The sequence below is a fragment of the Manis pentadactyla genome, chromosome 2, assembly GCF_030020395.1.
Source record: "Manis pentadactyla isolate mManPen7 chromosome 2, mManPen7.hap1, whole genome shotgun sequence".
Classification (NCBI taxonomy): domain Eukaryota; kingdom Metazoa; phylum Chordata; class Mammalia; order Pholidota; family Manidae; genus Manis; species Manis pentadactyla.
In genome coordinates this window covers 221,707,679-221,731,708 of record NC_080020.1, presented here as the reverse complement: position 1 = coordinate 221,731,708, position 24,030 = coordinate 221,707,679, and the positions used below count along the sequence as shown (strand labels likewise).

Below are 24,030 nucleotides of genomic sequence, written 5' to 3'. Positions count from 1 at the left end.
TGATTGTCAAGATTACACATTAAAGTATTGCAGCAATTTATTTTCAAATGGTTCAGGAAAAAAATTAATCATTTGTAATATTCCAGCAAATGCTCTGTAAGTTTGAAATTTTCTTAAAATAGAAAAATGAAACTTTACTGAGAAACATGCAAGAAGATTCTAAAAAATGGAGAGACATTTCATATTTCTAGGATGAGACTATGAATTGCAGAACCATCATTTCTTCAGCATAAATTTTATGAGGTCAATATATTTCAAATTAAAATTCCATCAGAAATTTGTAAAAGCATAGGGTAAAAGAATCAATAAAATATTTAAAACTAAGGAAAGCAAGGAAGAATTTGTATGGCAAAGTATTTGAATTTATTTCAAAGTATAATAATCAAGAGTATGTTAGGGCCTAAGTCTACAAAATGGAATAGTTAAACAGAGTGTAAAACCACCAGAAAAGGTCAAGTACAAAAACAGTATCTGAAATCAGGGGCAAATGATGAGTTATTTATTAAATATTAAGATCACTGGGTAACTAATTTGGGAGGGAAATTTTAAATATGCATTTCATCCTATGTATCAAAATAAATCCCATGTACATTAAAGTTTAAATACAAATAATGAATCTATAAAAGTAATAGAGAAATGTGATCAAATATATTTCTAAAATCTTAAGGTGCCAAAAGATTTTCTAAATTTAACACCAAAGACAGAAACAAAAAGGAATATCTAAATGGAATTGTATAGATATATGTTTAAGATATTTGTACATCAAAAAGTATACAAGGGTGAAATACTTATAACTTAGCAGAGGCCTATTATATATCAATTAGAAAAAAAACTTCCAAAAAGGACAGCAAGATATAAATCATTTAAGAAGAAAGACAAATGGCTAATAAACATATGAAACTGAGTATTGAACTTCATTACAAATAAAAATGCAAATTACAAAATATTATTTTTCACCTATCAAATTAATACAGGTTAGATGTTCATCAAAAAAAATCACTTAAAATAATAAAAACCTGGAAATAAGCTCAATTTTTTTTAAATGGGGAAACTGTTAAATAAATTGTAATGTGGTAGGAAGTAAGGATCTCAGATGACCCCAAGATTTCTCTCCCCTGATACACATAACCTGCATAATGCTGGCAACTATCAATAGGATGGAGTTTACCTCCCTGATTCGACTATGTTATATGACACAGTTGACCTTAAAATAGGGAGATTATTCTGGTGGGTCTGACCTAATCATGTAAGCCCTTTAAAAGCAGAGAGTTTTCCCCACTTGATCACAGAAGCCAGAGATTCAAGACACAGTAAGGTATCAGTGCACCAATGCTGACTTGCAGATCAAGAGGACCACATGTCAAAGACGACAGGTGGTCTCCAGCTGCTAAGAGCAGTTCCCAGCTAAAACCAGTAAGGATGTGAGGAACTCAGCCTGACCATCTTGAGAAACTGAATTCCTCTTACAAGAATGAGCTTGGAAGCAACTTTTCCCAGACCGCCCACAGAAGAACTTAGCTGAGTCAACACTTTGATTTTAACCTCGTAAGATCTGAGCAGAGACCCCAACCACAACGTGCTAGACTTCAGATCTATGAAACTGTGAGCTAATAAATGGATACTGTTTCAAATTGCTGAGTCTGCAGTCATTTGCTACTCATCAACAGAAAACTAATGAAAATATAGTCACATAAAATTTCATACATGTTTTTATTAATGGTGCAAGAGAATTGGCAAATGTTTATGATATAATATTTTGTTTTTTTCCAAAGGAAACAAAAACAAACCAAATAATCACATTTTGTTTAATACATAAGCATGAAAGAATAAGCATGAAAATACATCAAAATGGCATCAGAGGTTATATCTGGCAAAAGGATTGAGAATTTTAATTTCTCCCTTATACTTTATGGACTAACTTTTTCCAAAATGAGGGTGTATTACTTTAATAAGCAGAAATAAAATCAGCAATACTTCAACAACTGCCAAAAACTAAGCATCTGGTTTGGAGCGGCTGCTAAAGTGTTTCAGCTAGTTTATCAATAAGATAGAAAAAAACCCACTTAGCATCTTTATACTAATATTGTAAATTAAGCTCTGCTGCAGAATAAAAATACATGAACACAAGTCAAACACAATGGGACTGTTGTGCCTCTGAGCACTTCGGGGCCAGTCCCAGAGGTGCCATTAATTTTGAAGCCTGCGCCTGCCCAGTTTGGCAGCTAAGCAGCCCAGTCTCCATTGCTGTGAATGAACTTGGGAAATGCTGCAATATTAGCCTTCACTGCTAATCCTGCTAATGCACTCACAATCTATTTGACAGGCTGCCCATCACATCCCTCTGTCAGGGTGAGCAGTCTTCAGAGGTGGCTGTGACAAGGGGATTACTAAAAGGACGCCTGGGAGGACAGACTGGCCCTCCCTCTAGTGCATTCTAACTAGCTCTGCAGATAGGCCACATACCAGTGAGGGCACTGCACTTGTCTTCAGTATGAACCCCTTGGCACAGAGGTACCAGGGGGAGATGTTCACCAACCCAGAGGGATGAGTGTTTTCTGACAGCTGCATCATCCCCCAGTCTCATCATGGAGAAGGAAAGCAAGGCACGGTGAGGGAAGATCCGCAAGGCTGAGGTTTCTGGATCACTCCTGAAGAGCAGAGCTCCCTTCCCCTTCAGAGACCCTACACACTCCAGAAAACTAGAAAAAGTTCCCACCTCTTGGGAAGAATCATAGCACACCCTTCTTCCCTCCCTTCCCTCTGGCTACCAGGTTCCTCAGTGAGTGGCTAACACTCCATAAAAGCTGCATTTACAGCTTCATCTTCATTACATTAGCAGGACTGCTTTCCTTGCCTTCTAAACTTTCTGGACTTTCATTTTAAATACAAGGTCAAATGGAAATAAAAGGTGCAGCCTTCATGCCAGAAGATTATAATATTTTGAAAAGCAATATAGGATTTGTCTCAGAGCAAGACTGCTGATCCTTTTCCTGAGAAAGTCCCTTCCAGCCGGTGCCCACCCCTCTGGCTGGCACTGGGGCCCAGGCAGCAGTGGGCAGCCCCTCCACCTGGTCACGCACGGTCCTCACCCACAGCGCAGCTGAGCAGCAGGAGGCTTTCCAGCTAACCACTTACCTTCGTTTCCCCATTTCCCGTGAAGTTTTCCTCATTCCTGTAGCTGGGCTAAGGCTGTTCTCCAGCTTCCCGTAGCTGGGCGGATCATCTCAGGTTTAGGTGCTACAAAAGACACTGGGAGTGCTGAGACAGGCAGAAGTGGCCTTCCATCTGTAAGTAAAGACACATTGTAACACAGGTTAGAAATGCTATGACTGAGATTTCTACAGAAGCATGCGGGATCGATCCCCAGACCAGACTGTGAAGGGGAGTCCGAGGCCATATCTAGCCTGGGCGACCTAAGTCACTCTGACTGCCTTCTCCGGCTGTATTTTAGCCACACCAATCACTGGCACCTCAATGGGGAAATGAATCTCTGAAGGTTAGTGGAAAGTCTTAGCCATGTCTCAGAATAGCCACCAAGACCCATCTGAGGCCTCTCTCTCCATGCAACCATCAGCCCTTGACCTTCCCTGCTTAGGTTTTCCTGTGCTCTTCAGGCTCACAAGCTTATAGAAAATGAACAGAATGTCAGGGGAACTTCTCAATCAAGACGCACCCTCTCCTGGCAGAGGACAAGTGTGTTAGCTCTCACGTAGGCAGGGTTCGGCCACACTCCTGCTCCCCCTTCTTCCAGAAGGGGTGCTGTCCTGCATGAGTCCCTTGGCAGGTCATTCCGCGGAGCAGCAGGAGGGCCTCTGCCTTGTGCTTGGAGGCTGAGACTAGGACCCGAGGCTTCATCAGTCCTCAGCACACCTTGGGAGGCCCACGGCTTTCTCAACCCACCCCTTACCTGCTCTCCCTCCGCAGCATGGTTAAACCCCAGCACTCTTCAGCCTCCTGGGCAGGGACACCGGAATCTCAGAGATCCTGGTGAATCTCAGTAACAAGGAGGTGGTAGAGGGTTCTGAGTGCAGGGAATTTGGAGTCTGAAGAACCTGGATTTGAAGCTGGTTCTACAATAATATACTTTGTACCTTGTGCAAATGTGCAAACATGTACTTTTGAGGCCCTGTTTCCTCATCTAAAAATGTGAGAATACCCATGGAGACCAGTCTCTTGGTACAGTGTTCTGTGTATGGTAAGGACTCAAAAAATGGTAGCTCTACAGAGTATCTCCTCCCCCTAGGTCTGCATTCTAGACATCAGCTCTCACTAAGGAATGAAGGGCTCTCATGAGAAAAGAGGGATTCCAGGTGCCTGGGGAGCAGGTAGGGAGAGGAGGTGAGTTTTCAAAAGGAGGGAGACCCTCATAGGTGTCTCTGAAATCACCCTGCCTACAGCAGTACTTTCAAGTAAGGCAGTTTCTGTTCATGACCTAGAGGCATGCCAGAGGGGAGCCTACCCCAAGGGCCATGCAAGGCCCAAAGCTAGCTAGCTATGCACCCAAATTTCTGGCTGCACATTTACCTGGGGATTTTCTGGGCACCTCAGAGGAGCTGGTGGCAGCCAAGCAGGCTTTGAATCAATCACCCTATTGTGGGAAACAATGGAACCAACAAGCTGTAAAGGGTAGAATGGATTTCACCTGGTTTCTCAGAGGCCACACTAACAGATCCTCACTGACACTCATGCTCCACGCCCTCCTGGCCTGTACCTATTGTGGTTCTCACTGATTGAATAAACCAATATTAAACCAATATTAGACACACAAAGAAAACTAATTATATATATTTTTGCCATTCAAAAGTGTGCTTTGCAGCCAACTGTGAAATGACCTTATACCCACAGCTAAAATCCATGAAACACCTAGCTGGCTCGCTCCCTAAATTCAAGTTCTGAAGATTAAGTAAAAGATAAATCTGCAGGGATTCTTCGGTAGTTCCTTGCCACATCCTGCCCTCCATGTGGGTCGTGGCAAGTCCTTTTGTCTCCTACAGGTGGCCTTATGCAGAAATCCCTGTTTTAACACAGCAACATTGGTGAGGTGGGGTGACTGCCATTGAGCCCTCTTCCTCTGAAATTTGAAATGAGTTTGTCTTAATAGTTTCTCTAGAAATCAGTATTTGTGATTCAAACCTTTATGTTCATTTTTTCAAAATTTGTGTTTTTTAACTGCTTTTACTTTGAGAGCATTGGTTTACTTTTATTGTGCTTCTGGGACAAGCCCAAATATGCACAGGCTTCCGCATACTTTCTAAACATGACATTGATTTTTTTCATTACATCTATTTCAATCCATGTATGTCTGCTACCCAGTTCTGTAAACCATGTGCAAGACTTCTGCCTGAATCTGCATGGGTGATATAACTAATCGCCAACAACTAAAGAATCAGAGTATTCAGGAGAGAAAAATGGATTTGGTTCTTATAGAAAAAATGGACATAGTCAATTTGTAAGTGAATTCTGCATTTTTTTTTTTTGTATCAATCCCCAGCAGTTTTTTTCTGATTCTCATTGCTCAGAAACTTTTGAGACCAAAAGCAGCTAAAAAAGCTGGGGGGGTGTTTGCAAATACCTTTTAAAGAATAAATAAAGGAGGTGGACAGATTAAGCAACATTATATTTATTGCACAAATTTAAATTTTCTCTGAAAAAATTCTGTAGAAGTTAGACAGGACAAGTATTTGTGTTCTCATTGACAGGTGGGAATCAAGGCCCTGAGATACTTCGGGATTTGACTAAGGTGACCCAGAAAAGTACAATAAAACATTCACTGAGACAAATGTCCCTGCTTCCAATTCCTTTTATCCAGGTTATCTACTTAAATCTGCCCAGACTCAGTGAAGTAAGTATTATGTTGTAACAACATATATCTGGAAAAAGAAAGACTGTTTCTCTCAAGTTAGCCTATTCTTTGGCAACAGTCATAGATCTTAACTAATAAATAATATTAGCTGGAGATAATTTATTGTTTTAATAATTATTTCTCTTCCCGACCAAGGCAACACTAATACATTTTTAAGGCACAATTTTAGGAGAGAAAAAAATATCCTATCCCTTTAGGAAATATTCTGACAGTGAAGGAAACTAACCTAGTATTTTAGGAAAATTTAGATAGATTCCTGAAATTCCACTTGCCTAAAATTTAAGGAGGCTTACAATTCTATGGACAAATTTATATTAAAAATTATGATCTGAAAACTAGTCAAGGGAGTAGGGTGAAGAAGAAATCCATGTTCCCAGCTACTATATACATTAGACTTTTTCTTTTCATAAAGACTGGGTCAGTTTTACTGGTCAAAACTCAAGATATTACAGCTAATCTAAAAATATCAATTGTTCTTTATCATCCACAGGGACCATAAAGACCAACAATTGAGAGTAAATAAAGGTTTTGTTATTTTGTAATACTGCTCCAAAGCATTTTATGTCAAAGCACAAAGTGATAATTTTGCATTATGAAATTTAAAAGACCACAATACATTAGAGTGGCAACCTAGTATTATCTTAGAACAATAAAAGGAAAAGTGATCCCAGAATGTGGGAATTTGAAAGATTTGAGGAGAACTCTATCCTCACTTAGTATGTACTTCTATAAGGCTGACACTGGTTCATTTACACAAGAAGATATTTCAAAAGCCACAGATTACCCATCAGCAAAGACTGAGTGAGAAGCCTGGACTTCTTTGTCCAGCCATGAAAAGTTGCTCCTCCCTGCCCCACCCAAGCATACCTGAGAAGCGTGAGTGGAAAGCCAAACTCACACCACCACCCAGAGGTAACGAGGTCTTCCACCTACCCCTCGTAGAAGCCATGTGGGAACAACAAAGAGACATCCCACCAATCCAGCAGGTGTCAGTGGAAGTCTAGTGGGGAACCTGAAAACTCATCTCTACCAATTAGTAATGCAGACCCCCTCTCCTCCCAAGGCATCAAGGGAAGTCAAATGGGGAGCCTGGATCTTCACCCACATATGGTAGTAGCAAAATGGCACCTCCATTTACCCCTGCCAGCACAGCAAGTTGGAGGAGAATTGCTAAAGCATATTTAAATAAGATCCAGAGTCTCATAATACCAAAAATTTCAAGGGTACAATTGGAAATCACATGTCAGACTGAAAACCAGGAAAATCTTGACTTGAAAGAGAATAGACAATCAACAGACATCAGCATCAAGATGACACAGATGTTAGAATTGTCGACAAGAATTTTAAAGCAGCCATCATAAAAATACTTCAATGAGCAATTATGAACCCTTGAAACAACTAAAACATAGAAAGTCTCAGCAAACAATTAGAACATTTAAAGAAAAACCATATGGAAAATTTTTAAATTAACAAATGCAATCATTGAAAAAATTTAAAACCTAAACTGCAGAATGGAAGGGATATAGGGAAAAAAATCAGTGAACTGGCAGACAGAATAATAGCTATTACCCAAACTGAGCAACAGGGAGAAAACAGACTTGTAAACATGAACAGAACCCCAAAAACCTATGGGAGAATAACAAAAGTAGTAATATTTGTGGCATTGGAGTCTAAGAAATAGAGGAGAAAGAGAGTGGAGCTGAAAAAAGCATCTGCAGAAATTGAACATTTTTCCAATATAGAAAAAGATACAAGTCTATAGATTAAAAAATCTGTGTAAACCTCAAAATGGATAAACCCAAAGAAATCCATACCAAGAACCATCACAACCAACTTCTGAAAATTAAGGAATTAAAGACAAAGACATTATCTTGAAAGCAGTTAAGAGAGAAATGACACCTTACATATAAGGCAAAAACAATTCAAATGACAGATTTCTCATCAGAACAAGAAATCTAAAAGAAAGTAGCATATTTTTTAAATGCTGGAAAGAAAGAACTGTCAGTCCTGAATTCTGTACCTGGTGAAATTGTCCTTCAATAATGGAGGAGAAATAAAGACATTCTCAGATGAAGGAAAATGAAGGGAATTTTTTACTACCAGGCCTACTCTAAAATAATGGCTAAAAGAAGTTCTCAAAACAGAAATGATAAAAGGAGGAAACCTGGAAGAAATAACAATGGGAGAAGCAAAAATGTGACTAAATAAAATGGACTTTCCCTCCCAAGACTCACTGAGTTGTCTAAATTATGTTTGATGTTTGAAGCAAAAATTATAGCATTGTCTGACTGGGATCTCAATGTATGTACAGGAAATAATTAGGATGATTATGTCATAAACAGGGAGGATAAAAGGGCTTAAAAGGAGGTGTCTTAGTCCAGGCTGTCATAACAGAATACCATAGACTCGTTGTCTTAAACAACATACATCTATTTTTCACAGCTCTGGAATCCAGAAGTCTAAGATCATGGTACCAGCAGATCCAGTGTCTGAGAAAGTGGTCTTCCTAGTTTATAGATGACCATCTTCTTGCTGTGTCCTCACATGATGGAGAGCAAAGAGGAAGAAAACTCTCTCATGACTCTTTTTATAGGGCCCATCCCATTCATGAGGGCTCTACCCTCATGACCTAATTACCTCCCGAAGGCCTCATTTCCTAGTACCATTACATCGGCAGTTAGAATTTCAACATAGATAGGGGGTGGGGGACACTAGCATTCACTCTATCACAGAAGGTAAGGTTTCTATATTCATTCAAACTGGTAAAACTGACACCAGAAGATCTCTGTGATGACAATATAGTTCTGTATCTTGACTGTGGTGTTTTGATTGTAGAATCTACCTATTCCTATTGCTATTTTTGTGAAAAAATACATTATACCAATACCAGTTTTCTGATTATGCTACTGTATTATCCTCATGCAAGATATAACCATTGGGAGAAAATGGGTGAACCATACATGAAACCTCTCCCTACTATATTTGCAACTTCCTGTAAATCTGTAATTATTTCAAAATATAAAGTTTTTATAAACAGGTACTGTTCAAGATTAAAATATGCTAAAGACATAAATGCAATGTGAAAATCTACTTTAAAGTCTGATTTTTTTTAATGCAAAAGGTTGGAAAATTTGGAGAAATTTAATATAAATGAGACACTTAGTGATATTAGATAAATGTATTAATTTTCTTTGGTGCAATAATAATTTGGTCATATAGAATAATGCCTTTACTCCTAAAAGATGTGAGCTGAAGTATTTAAGAGTGAAATATAATGGAAGTCTAGTATTAACCTTCAAATGGTCCAGGGAGAAAGATTACGAGAGAGAAACAAATATAACAAAACACTGTCAACTGTTGACTCTATGAGGAAGACATAGGGTGTTTCTTGTACTGTTCTTTCAATTATTCAGTCTGCAAATTTTCATTTTAAAAAGGTAAGAGGGATAGATTGATAGATACATATGTGATAAAGCAAGTACAGTAAAATGTAAATTGTGGAAGTTAGGTGAGGGTAACTGGGTATCTACTATAAATTTCTTTCAATTTCTTTGTATGCCTGAAAATTTACTTAAACTAAAATATTGGAGAAGAAAGCTGAGAGAATATATCAAAATCTAACACCCTCCCCTAGCACCCTCAATCCTCCCTGGCCCATTTAAAGACATACTTGTGATCATTAAAATAAAGCTTGTCATTTGCCAGGGCCAAAAGCTTGCCCCGCCCCCTGGGTGGAGAAGCCATAGCCACGCCTCATGCTTTTCCCATATTGGTAAAGCTCCAACCATTCCCATTTTCTCCACCACCAAACTGAGGAGTCCCATATGAGGATAATCTGTTTTTCCAGCAGCTACCTAACGTTCAAAGGACTTAATGCTCCTTCTGTAAGCAGCTAAGGCCCAGGAATGGTGAGAAGTGTGGTGGTGGTAGTGATGGTGAAGAATCAAGCAAATTTTGGGCTATATGTATTTTGGGAATCATTTTATTTTTGAAATACATATATGCACTACAAGAATACAACAATTCTATCATTATGGTGGGAGCTGTTAATGCACAAAAGTACCAAACTTAGGACTTAATACACAAAGAAATTGAAAAATTAAAAAGAATATAGAAGATAGGAACTTTATAATTAAAAAGGTGGATTCTATTGTGCCTAGATGCCTAGTTAACAAGAACTCTCCAAGCTGCCACAGGTACCTCAGAATGTCTCGGCTCAAATATTTCAGTGTTGGCTGATCTCTCCAATGACAAAGCCATAGAGAATATTCCTGATAGCTACAGTACCATACCTGGTCTGGTTATTGGCCTACTGCAGACCTACAGGACAAGCTATGTATGCTGTGAGATACTGAAGCTATTCTGAACTCTGAATGCACAAAGATATTAAGCTCTTGAGCCAGGTTAATAAGTGAACCAGCCTCCAAAGTAAACCTCAATATTTAAGACAAGGCCCCAATTCTCTGGAAGCTCATCTCTCCGCTGCTCTTTTGAGAGGAAGAGCATCTAGCCATTCCTGCCTCATCTCCTCTAGCTTTCTTCCATGTCTCCTGTAAAGTTTCTCATCCCATGCCACCATCTACCTACAGGCTCCAAGTACTACCCCATCCTGCCAAGGACAAAAAGTAAACCATCCTTACCCTCCTTATGACAAAACTCCTTATCTAATTCCACTAGCAAGAGAGTGAAATCTCACCAAACATTGAAAACAAATTAATTATGCTTTATACCTCCCCAGAGATGGCTGGGCTGCTAAGATCCCATTCAGTGTTTGGAATGGAGAAACAAACGTCTCAAACCATTCATCCATTCATCCCACTTTTCTTGGTTAGTCTTCTGTATTGTCAGTGCTAGAGCTGAAACTACCATTGGCCAGGAAAAAAATGGTCAAGAACAGTAGCAGGTAGCCAGGGCTCAGGTGGCTGGGTCCCACATGACAGCATTGTGCAACTATATTTTCTTTAGGTTAGGATGCTCTAGCACAAGTCAAAGCAAGCACAAATCCAAAGGAGATTGTAGTAGGGGTACCTCTAGAATGAAAGACACCCTACTACCTCTTCAGTCACACTTGCCACATAGACAGGCCCCTGCCTCTGCCCCACACCTCAGCCTGCCCCAGGTTGTTTTCTTCTCCCTAGGCATATGCTACAAAGGACTGTGAATAGGTCACTTACATTTTGTCACCCGACTTCCTCTCAACACGAACATAATGATAATCTGTGAACTGATTCATCCATTTGTCTCCATGGAGTTAAGAATGGCTTATTTCAATTGTTGCAAGAGGCTTCAAGACCATCAGTCCAGGCAATATCCTTCTATTTCAGGATCCCTGGGTTATGAGAGAGTGGAGATAGGGTACGATTCTCCTAGGAATAAGGCCACTTGGGAGGCAGCCTACTTCAGGATGCTGAGAGACTCATTTCTAATAATACTTCTACATGGTGCTTCATAAATGCCAAAGTTGTTCTGCAACACACTGGGGCCAGTTTTGGTTCAAGTCGTGAACAAATGATTGCAAAATGATGCACGACTATGATCTCAACTGAATGAGGTTGGTGGAAGAGTATTATCCCCCTTATAGGAAGAAAGCTGAGGTTCAGAGAAATGCAGGGACTTGCCCAAAACTTGTAAATGACAGGAAAAGCTAGAAATGAGTCTTCAGTACCCTCACCTCCAAGGAAACACAGCTTCTCATTCTTCCTCTGCTACTGACATGAGGTTTGACCCTTCCTGTCCACAGTGAATTTTTCATCTGAAACATATGCAGACTCGGGCCCAACCATCAGTTTGGCTCTAGCGGCAGCCCAGAAAGCCGGGCTGAACGGGTAGGGCGCCTGACCAGGCCTGTGCCTCGGCCGGGGGCCGAGACCTCTGCGTCAGAGACCCCGCCTGAAAAGGCTGAGTCCGCACTGTACGTCTGTTTAGGGCAGTGCCCGGCCGCCCATTCCCTGCCCACCCAAAGCCTAGGGACATCCGTCCGACCACGGCTGCGCTGGATTCGAGACGCCAACAGGGACTGCAAGGGTCTCCAGCGCGCGTTAACCCGGAGCTGCCCTCTTCCTCAGCTGCAGTTGCAGCGCTCACATACTCCGATACTGGATGCGCCCACCGAGCCCGTTGCCCGAGTTTGTGGTCTCTGAAAGGCCGGACACACTAAAGCCAGCAGCGACAGCCCTGGTCCGCGGCCGCGCACCGCTCTCCAGGGCCCCCAGCTCTGGACAGTGAGTTCATTCTGCGCCTGCGCACGGAGCTTGCGCAGTGGGCGGGGAGGCGGATGGGGAGGGCGGGGATTGGTGGACGGAGCGAGTGTCCTGCAGTAGCTAGAGACTTGAAACTCCGCGGGCGGCGAGACCATTCTAGGACACTAGATTCCGGAGGAGGACGCTGCTGGGCACCCTCTCTCCTTTGGGCCCTTGCCAACTCTTCAGGCCTGAGGATCCTGTCCGTGGGGACGAAACGATTCTTGACACGCCTACAGCAGGATTCACGGGGCTGGGCGGGGCTTGGAAATGTGGAATCCGTGGTGTCACCCTCCAGACTGGGGTCCATCTGTGACGTCATAGAACTACGTAAATGAGATACCGCCTCAGACCTCACCGAGCCCTTGCGCTCTTGCCAGAAGCCTTGTAACATCTCTGTATTAGCGGGAGAATGCGGTGAAGTCACAACGCCGTAGTTCTCTGTGGCCTGTGGGGCGGGGGGCGGGGGTTGCCCTAAAGACCCTGGAATCGGAACACCAAGATTCCAGGGCTGTGAGTGGATATGATATCACAGATCCCACGGTCTTGGGGCTCAGGTGACGCCAAGGAGTCCTGGACCATCCTACTGCGTTTTCCCCTCCCACCACGACCCTTTTCTAGCCCTGAATTCCGAGGCGAGGAGACCGGCGGGAAAATATCCCTTCCTGCCCCCCAACCCCTAAGCTACATTCCGGAAAGAGGAGGTGAAGTCTAAATCTCTTACTCCTAGGGAAAAGTCACTGCGGGCTGTTTCCCCCAGGGCACTCCTGATCTCTTCCCAGAGCGAGCACCGGGAAGCTCCAAGTCAGTCTAGGGTCTCTTGGGACTTCTACCCGTCCGGTGGAGAGTCCCGCCAAGTAGCTCCCCAACCCTGAGTCCTGCACACAAACCGCAGGCGTAGCAGCTTTGGAAAGGGTCCCAGCCCAACTCTCACCTCCTGCGCTCGGGAAGAACAGCCCCAGCTACTCTGGGCTCCAGAGACCGGAGAAGCTTAAAGTCTGATGGGGATGAGGGATGGAAGGGAAGTTCTAGGGTTGTAGCTAGTCTGATGGGGATGAGGGATGGAAGGGAAGTTCTAGGGTTGTAGCCGGTGAAAGTTGGCCCCTGCAGAGTAGGCGGGCAATAAAACCCACACAGCATTTCCGCCGCTCTCGTTGCGTTTTCATGCGACCCCCAGATTGCAAGGGGGAAACTGCTCCCAACCATGTTGCTAGGGAACTGTAGCCTGGGAGGGGGCCTGGTGGTCCGCAGCCCCATCTTGCCCTTCACTTGCAGTTTCATTGATTTCACAGTCTATGAAATCGCTGTCATGAGCATAGATCGCATCAAGCTATGCTGAGAAGTGGCTGCTGTGTCCACCGGGATAACAGCAATGGTCGGCAAAGCAAGGCAAGGAGGAGGTACTGTGAGTACACTGGTCTAGGCAGCACCCTGCCCCACTCCCAACCCCCTTCAGAAATTCTGCGCTGGGAATCGATTCTTCCAAGGATGCACACCTGATATTGAAAGTCTCTCCGTTGCAGGGCCTAGGAATGAGGGGCGGGGTTTCGTGGCATTAGAGGGGAGGTGGGGCAGAAAGGAAAAACTTAGCCCGCAAATCTCTCCATTTCACGGTCTTTACAAAGCCCTTGAGGCCAGGCTAACTGCGAAGGCTGTATGTCCCAAGTGAGTGGGGGGTGGCGGAATGCAAGGAGCGAGGTCGCCCCAGCAGTAATCCATCCCAGGGAAAGATGGAACCCCAGGGAGGGCAGAGAGACCGAGTGAGGCTGTCTCTTGGGTCTTAGAGGTGCCCACAGCTCTCCATGGTGGTTGTGTGTGTGTGTGTGTGTGTGTGCCCACGCACTGTCGTGGTCTTGGAGCAACCACACACACATCTCCCACCCCCCAACTTCCCGGGACTAGTAAAGGAACAGACGTGGCTCCTGCGGGTCCATGGGCCTTAACACAAGTCATGGCCAAGCGCAGATGCCAAGCCCAAGCCCTCGAAGCCCAAAGCCCACTGAGTAACCCTCCCTCGATAATCCCAGGGGTCACAGTTCTCAGGGATCTGGGCTCCGTTCTCTTCTCGGGAGCGTCCGTATGGACCTGAGTGCAAGTACTGGAATCTTGCCCTACTAGCGGAGATCACAAAGGCTGGTCCAGAACCGTCTGCGGCTTGTCTCTTATTCGCAGTGAGCCCTGGGACCCCTGAAGAAGGTTTTTTAGGACAAGAGCAGACATCTAGACGAGTGGCGGGCAGGGGCTGCGGCGGAGAGTTAACACCGAGATGTGAGAAGAACATGGAAGAGCCCCGAGTCCTAGGCCGCCCCTCCAGGCCTGTCCAGCAGGGGGCAGCGTAACTCCGAACGTGGAGGGCAGGGCTCTTCTGCTCCATCGGGGTGAAGCCCACTGTGAGGATTTGGGTTCCCGAACCGCGGAGTTCGAGCCCTCTTTGGAGCGGAGAAGTTCCCACAGGAGGTGGGCTGGCGCAGGGACAGGCTAGAGCGTTTTAACTCCTCCAGCCCCGACCCGCTTTCTCTGGCCGCAGGGCTCTGCCCGAAGCAGGGATTTGGGATCCCCGAGGCGGGGAGCTCGGCCCAGCGGTCGCCGCGGCCGCTGAGGGCCAGGCACGGAAGCTGGAGAGGCCGCGCTCGGCTTGGGAAAGGCCGCGGGCGCCACCGCCTGCGCCGCCCCGCGGACAGGACGCAGAAGCTGGGGGAGTCCCGCCCCGCCCCAAGCAGGAGAGCCCCCAGCGTCCTGGCCTCTAATTGTGGGAAAACTAGACGCCCCGGGGAAGGTTCAACTTGCGGAGGGCGGACTCAGGTTTCTCCTCCCAAACTTCCCGGCCTCCCAGGGCGCCCGCCCCCGCCATTCCTGACAAGGCTTTAAATTGTACGGATTCTTCGCGGGCGTGGAACCATGCTCTGGGCGGGGGACAAGCCCCTGCCAGAGTCTGGGGGATCCTAACCGAGGGAGGGACGTAGGCTGGCGTTTGGGGGCAACACCGTCGACTGTGTATTTGGTCTGAGACTGTCTGTGAGGGCTTTTCCTTTCCCCCCTCAAGCAGGAGCAACGGGCCGGGAGAGAGGTATTTGGTTGGTGAGATGGGTGACATTCCATTCCTTTAGTGGACCCTAAGCGACCCTGGCACCCAAAGATGTTGAGATTTCTCATGGCCTCCAGCTCGGATTCTTTGTTAACTTGTGACCCCTTGGAGGTGAGGAGTGGGGAGAAAAGTAAGAAGATAAATATGGGGTGGAGTCCGAGGTAGACCAGCACAGGGAGAAAGGGGGCTTCTCCACCCATCTCCACCCTTTCACCCCAGTAAGACGGAGGTTCCAGAAGTGCGACAAGTTGGAGTGGGCAGAGAAACCTGCTCCTCTCAAAGAAAGACGCCATCCAGTTTCCCGCATTTGAGAGGGAAGCTACTCATCCTGCAATGCCTGTAAAATAACCGTTTATTTAATATTTTTTAAAAAACTCCAGTGATAAATGTCCGTTACCGATGGTCAGCATAAAGTGCCAATCGCAATACACCGCCCTGCTCCTAGCCGGCTGCCCGCTCGAGGTACCGGAGCAGGGGAGCCGTCGGCGGGGGCCCCCTGCAGCCCGGGGCCAAAGGCCCCAGCCTGCCTGGAGTCCGGGAGCCGGGAGCCCGCAGCCCGCTGCGCGTCGGGTGCTGGGAGGGGGCGCGCCGGCCTGCAGGCTCCGGCGGCGGCTGAAGCAGATACACGGATTACACTTTTGCAGGCTCCCGGGGCGGGAATGAGGGCGCAGGGAGGGGTGGGAGGATGCGAGCGCGCAGAACGTTTTCCTCTCCCCACTCTCTCGGCAGGCAGACTTTACAAGCTTATATGGTCAAAGAAAAAAATAATAGAGAAAACGTATAAAATAACAATAGAAAAAGTAATACTTCTGGGAAAGGCGCCGCTGAGGCTCCGCGAAGGCTTTCGTTCATTTTCAAAGGCAGTTTCTCTTCCACCACGTGAGTACAGCCTTTTGGCCAAGAGTTTAGCCACGTCCTGGGGGAGCGGCCGGGTGGCCGGGTCGCGGCCCTGGGCGGGGCTCTGGAGTTCCGCGTGCGCCCGGGGCCCTGGGGACGTGTTGGGGATGGGGGAAGGTCCCGGGAGCCAGAGTCGCCTTCAGCTTCTGGTCCCTCTGGAGGAGAATGCAGCGTGACCCCGGGTCCTGGTGCCCGGAGACCATTTAGCATTTGATCTTGGAGGTTTTGAGCTCCTTCACCTGTGAGTGTAGCGTCTTGTGGACAGCGAGAGTCCTGGACTGGCAGAATCCTTTCCCACACTCTTGACATTTGAAAGGCTTCTCTTTGGAGTGAATATATCTGAGGACAAAAACAGACAGAGAATTAATCCTTGCAAAATGATGCAATGTTATAAACAGTTGCCCAAGACCTCCCACTCCAATGAGGCACTCTCCTCAAAAGAAGGGGGAGCTGTAGGGGTACCCAGTGTGCAGCAGCAGGCAAAATGCTAGATCTATGGATGGAGAGGGCAGGTGAAGGAGAAGTTTGGGCAACGTCTGATCCTTAAAAAGGTCCTAGCAAGGCCGATTCCTGCCTCCCTGAGGAGGGACCAGCAAGGCCTCCTTATAAGGTCTGGGTCAACACTGAAGGTGACTGAGGGGACCTGAGGTGGGCCCATGTGCTGGAGCTGTGCTGCCCAAGAGGGGAGTCACTAGGCACACGCTGTTTTTAAAATTGAGTCCAAAAAGTATCTCTCAGCCACACTTGTTGCACATGTCAAGTGATCAATTGTCATATGTTATGTGTCACACTTTTTTCCATCTTTACAGAAACTTCAACTGGACAGTGTTGCAAATGGAGGAGGGGACAAGGAGGCTGTGCTCGCTTGCTTGGAGACCTGACTAAGTCTGGGGTCCTGCTCATTCCACCTTCTCTCCACCCATGCTCCAAGAGCCTATCCTTCAGCTTTCTGTGGTTTCCTTCTTGATTGCTGGGAATTCCCAGAAACTTGGGAGGCTTGGAGCTGGTAGGGGGTGTCTCATGGACTTCCTCATTAGGGAAAAGGATGGTGAGGACAGAGGCAGACAAACAGCTCTCTTTTGGGTCACTCCCAGTACTGCACCTGTGGTCCCGAAGGTGGTCTTGCCGCCTAAAGGCTTTGTGGCAGATGTCACAGGTGTAGGGCCGCTCATCGGTGTGCGTCCGCTCATGAATGAGGAGGTTGTAGGACTTAGTGAAGTGGCGGCCACAAAACTTGCAGACGAACTCTTTCTTGGTCTTGGAAGGCAGGCGTCCCCTCGTGGGCTTCTTCTCTGGAGACAGCTTGGTCACATCCAGGAGGGCGCCCAGCCCACCAGCAGGGGAGCCAGGACCCTCCCCCCGGCCAAGCTTGGACGGATCTTCTTGCGTGGCAGCCAAGGCCAGATTGGCAAAATCAAAGCGCGGCTTGGTCTTGAGTGCTGCTGGGCCGCTGCCTCCAGTGGTGATCTCAGGCTTGGGCTGGATGACATGAGGGAACCAGGGAAAGGCAGGCAGCTGGAAGCGTGCATCCACCAGGCTGGACATGGCCCCTGGCACTTTAGAGAAAGAGGAGCGTGGCAAATGCATGGCAGGGTAGCCCAGCGTCCACTGGTGCAGGTGCACGGCGTGCAGCGCGCTGAAGCCATACAGGTTGGGCAGGTGGTCCGAGGGCACGGTAGGCAAGCCATTTACTGCCTGGAGGAAGGAGTAGTTGGTGAGCTGCAGAGACGGGTGGATGGGCACTGGCGCTGGCAAGGTTTTGCTGCCCATGGTGGTAGCTGCAGTGGGTTCTCAATTTCGATCTGCAGAGAAAAAAAGGAGTGGGGAAAGGAATAGAAGTTCAGAGTATTGCCCTCCTTCTGTATTCCAGCCAGCCACCAACTCTCTGTCCCCAAGAGCAGGAACTGGGAGTCTAAGTCCCCACACATGGAACCCACTGCCCTCAGAGAGAAGACAAAAACTCTGATCCAAGGGCTTCCTCTAAATGGCCTCTGGCAGAAACACACAACCTGATACAGAAACCACCAAGAAACTAAATCCTATGCAATGCAACCAACTTAAAATAAGGATCTACAGTGTACAGAATATTGAGAAAGGCAGGAACGTGGGGAAACTGGTGTGTAGAAACGTACATGTCCACAAGCGTGAGTCAACACAGAATTATGCTCTCCTGCAAAGATAACAGGAACTTGAAAGCACACTACACATTCGTGTGTAGATAAACACAGAAATGCACACTGAGAGAGATTCACACATTCTGAAAAGCAGAGTTGCCAACAAGGTGCAAAGATAAACTGGGATGACCAATGTTGTGCTACAAAACAAAATGCAGGGAGCAGCGTGCGCATGCACACACAGAGGATCATATTGCACCCGAAGAGACAGCACACGTACAAACACACACAAATCTGCATACCTCCCGGCTCCTGTGCATTAAGGTCTACTAGCTGAACTTCAATTTGGCTTCTAGAAGCGGTGTCATCTTTCACAAAACTCTCATCTTCGACCTCAAATTTGCTTTTCTGTCTCACTGTTAATGAGCCCCATTGACACCACCCTCTGCAGCTACCTGTGGACTGACTCCCTACCTTAGCCCCTGAGATTCACCTTCGTTTCAGCGAGGACACTGACACCCACTCTCATCTGTAGTCACATTACTGTGGTCCTGCAGTGCACTCCCTCTCCCGCAGGAAAAGAGGGCAAGGCTTGGGCTTTCAGGACTTCTGTGCATGCGGTGAGCCCTGGGCAGGTGGGTCAACCTATGGGCAACAAGAGCATTGAGACTGTGCCTCAGCTGCACACTCCAACTGCATGGCCACGAAGCTTGAGCAAGACCAGAGGGAAGCCATGCTGAGTGACCAGGAAGCTGGCATCTCCTGCTCTCTTGGTCAGGGTCTCCAGCCTCCATGGACAGGTCTGAGTTCTATGAAGAGACCTTTCATCTCTGCACCTCCCAAGCTCTCCTAACTCAGGTCTGTCCAGTACAAGCAAAACCCGAGAAGGAAAATGGAAAGTACAAAGGGGGACTTGCGAGGCCCAAGTGCTGAACTCCCTCTGGGCTCTGAGCTGAGGACTACTCAAGAAGTCTTGTTGAAACAGGGTGGTGGGACTGGCTGCTTTGCCTGCCTCAGTCTCTTGCTGCCCAGTTCTTTTTTCCTTTGTCTCTTATTTCCTCTGGTCTTCCTCAGATCTCTAACCTGCAGTGAGCCCCTTCCCTGGGCCGTGTAGGCCGCTGCTCCGATAGCTGGTTCACAGAGCACACTGGTCACCATCCTGGCAGCTTCATGAGCCGAGCTGACCCTCAGCCCAACCCCCTCAAGGCTCAGGCCTAGACTCTGCTGCCTTTCACTGCGGCAGAGCTTCTAATGCATGGATCCCAGGAGGAGTGAGGACAACTTTGACCCAGAAACCCTTTCCCTGGGAAGCTGGCAGGAAGGTCACGTGCTGTTTAGGGGGCTGTAGGGGAAGAGGCTGTGCAGGGGGGGCTGCAAAACACCCGGAGCCCGCAGAGCCTTGTGAGCACAGGTTAAATTAGTATTTGAGTGAAAACGCTGTCGGAAGATAGCAGTTAATTCAGCCTCAGAGCAAGAGGAGGCACAAATCTGCAGTGATCGCGCCCCAGTAGCTCAAGCCCTGACCCTGGGGGCAGAGCCGCAGCCTCCACACCAGTCTTCTCAGCTGCCCTGGTGAGCGGTCGCGCCAGGCACAAACTGAGACCATCCTAGAGCGCTGAGACACCACGAAGCAAAATATGAACTGGCCGTGGGGAAAGCAGGGGTCGCTTTGGGCGAGGGAGGAGGGAAGAGGCTGGGAGAGAAGATTCGCCAACTTCAAAGGTCGGCCCAGACTTAAGCGAGGTGAATGTTCTTTGATTTGCTGTCACCTCTTCTTCCCCTCCTAGCGCTGGAAATCAGATCCTTATCTCTGGCTCCCCGGGGCCCGGCAGGCTCCCTGGGGCCTCCGCTTGCTCATCTCGGTTCTCGGCCTGTCTTCAGAGAAGCGAGAGGTGGTGGCGGCTGGGCTCTAGGCTGCAACGGGCCGGTTCCCTCTCCGTGCCCAGGTGGGAGAACCCGCCAACCTGGCCTTTTCTCGCCTTCCCCCAGGAGCAGAGAAGGCCTTGGGCTCCGCTGGGGGAGGGTGTGCTTGCAGCCATCATTGCTGTTGCAAGCCAACCTTTCCGGGCTATCTGCCCGATCTTGTTTCCCCCAACACTCAATTTATTTTCCTCGGCGGCACAGCCAGTTTCTTATTTTCTGCCGCGTTCTGAAGCCAGGGCTCCCCCAGCCTCTCGCCAACGACTTTCCTGGGGATGAAATTCGTTCGAAACGTGGCTCTTTACACTACTATCAAGAATGGGCCAAATGCACGATCCGGTTTCAGGCGGTCAGCTAAGAGGAAAACAGTCTCACACTTGCCTCTCCAGCCGGAAAGGATGGACAAACACCCAGCCCCTCCAGCTCCTGTTTCCCTGACGCCGAAAACCCAGTGTGAACGCCTTAAATCTTTAAACACGAGAGGAAGCACCTCTCTCCCCAAGCCAGGCGTCCAGTCGGCAAGAAGCCTGGGCTTCGGAACCTGGGAGGTGTGGGTAAACGTCCCGACTGCGAGCAGCAAATGCAATTCGGGCTTCCAAGCGCGGATCTCCTTGCGACGCCGGTACTGCTTCCCTCGCGCGGTGGAGCGCGAATCCCGGGTCTGCCGCCAGACCTATGCTAGGCATTAATGAAGTGTGCAGAGTCTATTAAAGTGGTTTATTCGGGGCTAATTGAGCGTGAGCGAATTAACTACCTGCATTAATGAGGACGCAGAGAGCTCCACGAGCTTGGGCCTGGAGGAGCCGAACAGCAGCCCCAGAAAATCATCCTTGACATCGAATCCGCAACACGTGTGGTAACAAGCGTTCCGACCCCCGGCGTGAGGACTGACCAGAACTGGGTACTTCTGTTGAATTCGCTCAACCAACATCGAACGAACCCTTCGGCCGGCAGCCGTCCCGCTATTTAAATGCCCGCCGTGTCCTTAGCAATCAGCTCCCCAATCTTAATGAAACCGCAAGGAGCCTGGGATGAAACAACTACCCACTGGTCGCCCCCCGCCCCCGCCCTGTCCCTGCCAGCCCTTCTCTTGCAGGCCGTGAACCTGGCAGACTAGCCTTGCACGTGGTTTCTATTCCCAAGAGCCAGCACGGAGCTCTTAGTCCGGGTGAAATTTACTAAATTGTGGCAACAAAGAAACTCTCACAACTATTTAATACTCGGAGAATTTACCCCGCTAAGGCCCGAGCTTCTGAAAAAGGACTGGATATAGGTTTTCATTCTTAACAGAGACATTTAGGGGGATAAAATAGTGCAGCAGGCAGCCCCTCCTTTTCCTTTCTACTCTGGCTACCACCTTCTCTCCTGAAGGCTGGGTTAGCGTACAGTCAGGGGAGCAAACGAATCTTTTCCTTCCAAGCCCCAAACCCAAGAGACACACGCGGCTCCAAAGTGTTCCCACTACAGCTGCGTGCGGGTCTCCAATTGGGAAGTAGTGATTGCGCCGCCTGCACGCTTCCCTCCACCGGAGCAGTCGCGGGTTACCTCCAGGCCTTGACCACACAGAGCAATCACCCTATGGAGAAGACCGCGAAGCCAGCGTGCAGCTGCACGGCGGGTCAGGCACGCGGCCCTGCGCTCCCGGGTCCAGCCGGCCTCCTGCCCAAGCGCAACTCCGCAAAGAACAAACTCGCAAGAGGAGCGAGCCAGCCGGGGCATGCACCTGTCCCTGGCGCGGTCGGCTGCAGCCCTGGCCATTCATCCACTCTCTCTTCCTTCTTCGTCAGCTAAAGTAGGTGAGGCTGAACGAGGCGCGCAACTCGGGAAAGTTCGTGCGTGAAGAAGTTGCTCCGGTTTCTTAGAGGGGACCCACAGATTGACTTCCGAAGTCCGCGGGCACCTTGCCGCGGATTCCGCGAACCGGGCAGCGCTGGGGGCAGTAGTGGCAGCCCGCCTCCTCGTCCCCGGGAGGTCAGAGGCCGAGGACCCGGCGCGGAAGTCCCAGAGCCTGCACCCCCAACCACCCTGGGCTGCAGCTGCTCTCACTTTCACAAAGGTCCTGCAGCCTTCGTTAGGCATGAGGAGCTTCCTTCTGGGACCCCGAGAGAGAGAGGAGACACCCGCCGCGCTGTGACAGGGACCCGGGAGTCCTGCCCGCACTCCCCTCTCCGAACCGGGGTGCCCAGGACTGCAGTTACCTTGTTCCGCGGCGGTCCCGGAGCTGAGGGCGTCTCTGGGGCTCTCGCTGCGGGGCACCCGGGATGCCCGAGGCGCTGGATTCCACAGGCACAGCAGGGGCTCTAGAGTCCGGGCCCCTCTCCTGCTGCGGGGACGGGGGGTGCCCGACACGCGGGAGCGCTCTGCCGCCCCGGAGTCCCGCGGCCGCGGGATGGTGAGGCTCCCTCGCGGCTCCCTCGTTGGGTCTGAACCCGGAGCAGCTGAGAACGCGTAGGGTAAAGACGGAGCTCCGACTCACTCATCCCTTAGCACCGAGCCGCCTACTTATTTTAATCCACCACCCTCCCTCCTCCCCTCCTCCCCTGGCCTCAGGATCCCTCCCCTCCCTCCCCTGCCCCCTCCCCAACCCTGCCCTGCGCCTGCGCACTGAAAAACAAAGTTTTGCTGACCCGGGCAGCCTAGTTTGGCAGCTGCGCTTGCTTGGCTCGGCCTCCTGGGACCTCCGTCCCCGCTCTTCAGTCCCGGGCGACCCTTTCTGCGTGGTTAGGCCCACGAGGGAACTCCTGGCGCGCAAGAGGAAGCAGCTTCTGGAAGATGCGAGCAAGCTGAAATCGTTCATTTCGCGGTCCCACTCCTGAGCGGGAGGCGGGCGTTTGGGGAGGTGCACCGGGAATCTGCGCGCCACGGCTTGGGCTCCAGCGCGCTTCGGGCCCCGGCAGAGTCGCCTCTTCTCCCAGAATCTCGTCCGAGCGGCGGCGAGCCCAAGGTGTGGAGCGGCTCCTGGTCATCCGAGAGTGCTCGGCACCGGGCCAGTAACCCGGATCCAGATGCCTAGGGCTGCCCCCACACCGTGGGTTACGGACAGAATTCGGTAGAAAGATCAGAGGCCGAGGGGACAAGAGAGTTATTTTCCTAGGACCCAAGACCTGCTGGGATTCCGCCCTAACTGCACAGGCACACCCTCTAATAACGCATTCCCTTGTTTTGGGAAAATGGACGGGAGTTTGGAGAGCCAGCGGCACAGGAGGCAAGATACAAAGCTCCTCAACTCCTGGACCTATGAGGCCAAGGAGCTGGTTCTGGTGGAGGCCGGGATCTAAAGGGGTCGGGGTTTGGGCTGTGAGAAATTCTGTCTTGACTGCTTACGCCTTAAGGAGCATATAGGTGCCCTCTTGACTGCTAGGTTTTGGGAGCTGAACCTGGCTGACCCCAGCCCTGACCCCTCCTTGCCATCTCTCTGGAGACCCAGGCCCTGGGCTTGGGATGAGGCGCTGGTTTCCTGGGGCTTGGGTGGCTCCAGATTCACCCCGCCACACTCACGGAGTTCACCCCAAGGCTGCTGCTTATACTCTTGGGGCTTGGTCTTAGTCTCCGGGACCACTAGCTACTGCTGCCCTATGATGTCTCTGGGGAGGAGATGCCACTATGTTCAGCTTCACTCTGCAAGTCCCATCTGACTTTTTAGGGGTGCCGTTCTGTGATGTAGGGAAATAGTGGTGGAAATGCCCTGAAAGGCATAGTTGAGGGAGACTCTTGTCTTATTCCTAGGCCATTAGAAAAAAACCTGGCCCATAGCCCCTAGGTATCTTTAGTCTGAGCAGAGAGGAAGAAGGGAAGGATACAGTCTTTGTCCCAAGGAACTGCACTCACCCCCCTACTCCTCCCCCCACCACAGGTTAGTGCTTGAGTAAGGGACCCACCTAAGTCCGCCTGTGCAGCTGGAATTCTAGCCAC

General features: G+C 48.9%; 1 protein-coding gene and 1 long non-coding RNA gene across 4 annotated transcripts in view; both read right to left on the bottom strand.

Moving 5' to 3' along the window:
• LOC118910600 (uncharacterized) overlaps window positions 1–12,100 on the bottom strand; it is a 266,015-nt gene extending 253,915 nt beyond the window's left edge. For 2 of the 3 annotated variants that reach the window (XR_008995938.1, XR_008995939.1), the window contains exons 1-3: window positions 11,973–12,100; window positions 11,038–11,192; window positions 3,136–3,285 (exon numbers count right to left, since the gene is read on the bottom strand). This is a non-coding gene — a long non-coding RNA (uncharacterized LOC118910600). Of the gene's footprint in view, window positions 1–1,700; window positions 2,700–3,135; window positions 3,286–11,037; window positions 11,193–11,972 lie in introns of those variants that run through there. The other variant, XR_008995940.1, reaches the window with a different exon arrangement.
• Window positions 12,101–15,521: 3,421 nt separating this feature from the next.
• OSR1 (odd-skipped related transcription factor 1) lies at window positions 15,522–22,633 on the bottom strand. The gene is made up of 3 exons (XM_036881831.2): window positions 22,317–22,633; window positions 17,187–17,886; window positions 15,522–16,423 (listed from the first exon to the last, which is right to left on the bottom strand). The coding sequence occupies exons 2-3, from the start codon at window positions 17,852–17,854 to the stop codon at window positions 16,288–16,290; spliced, it is 804 nt and encodes a 267-aa protein (XP_036737726.1). The 5' UTR covers window positions 17,855–17,886; window positions 22,317–22,633; the 3' UTR covers window positions 15,522–16,287.
• Between the last annotated feature and the right edge of the window lie 1,397 nt (window positions 22,634–24,030).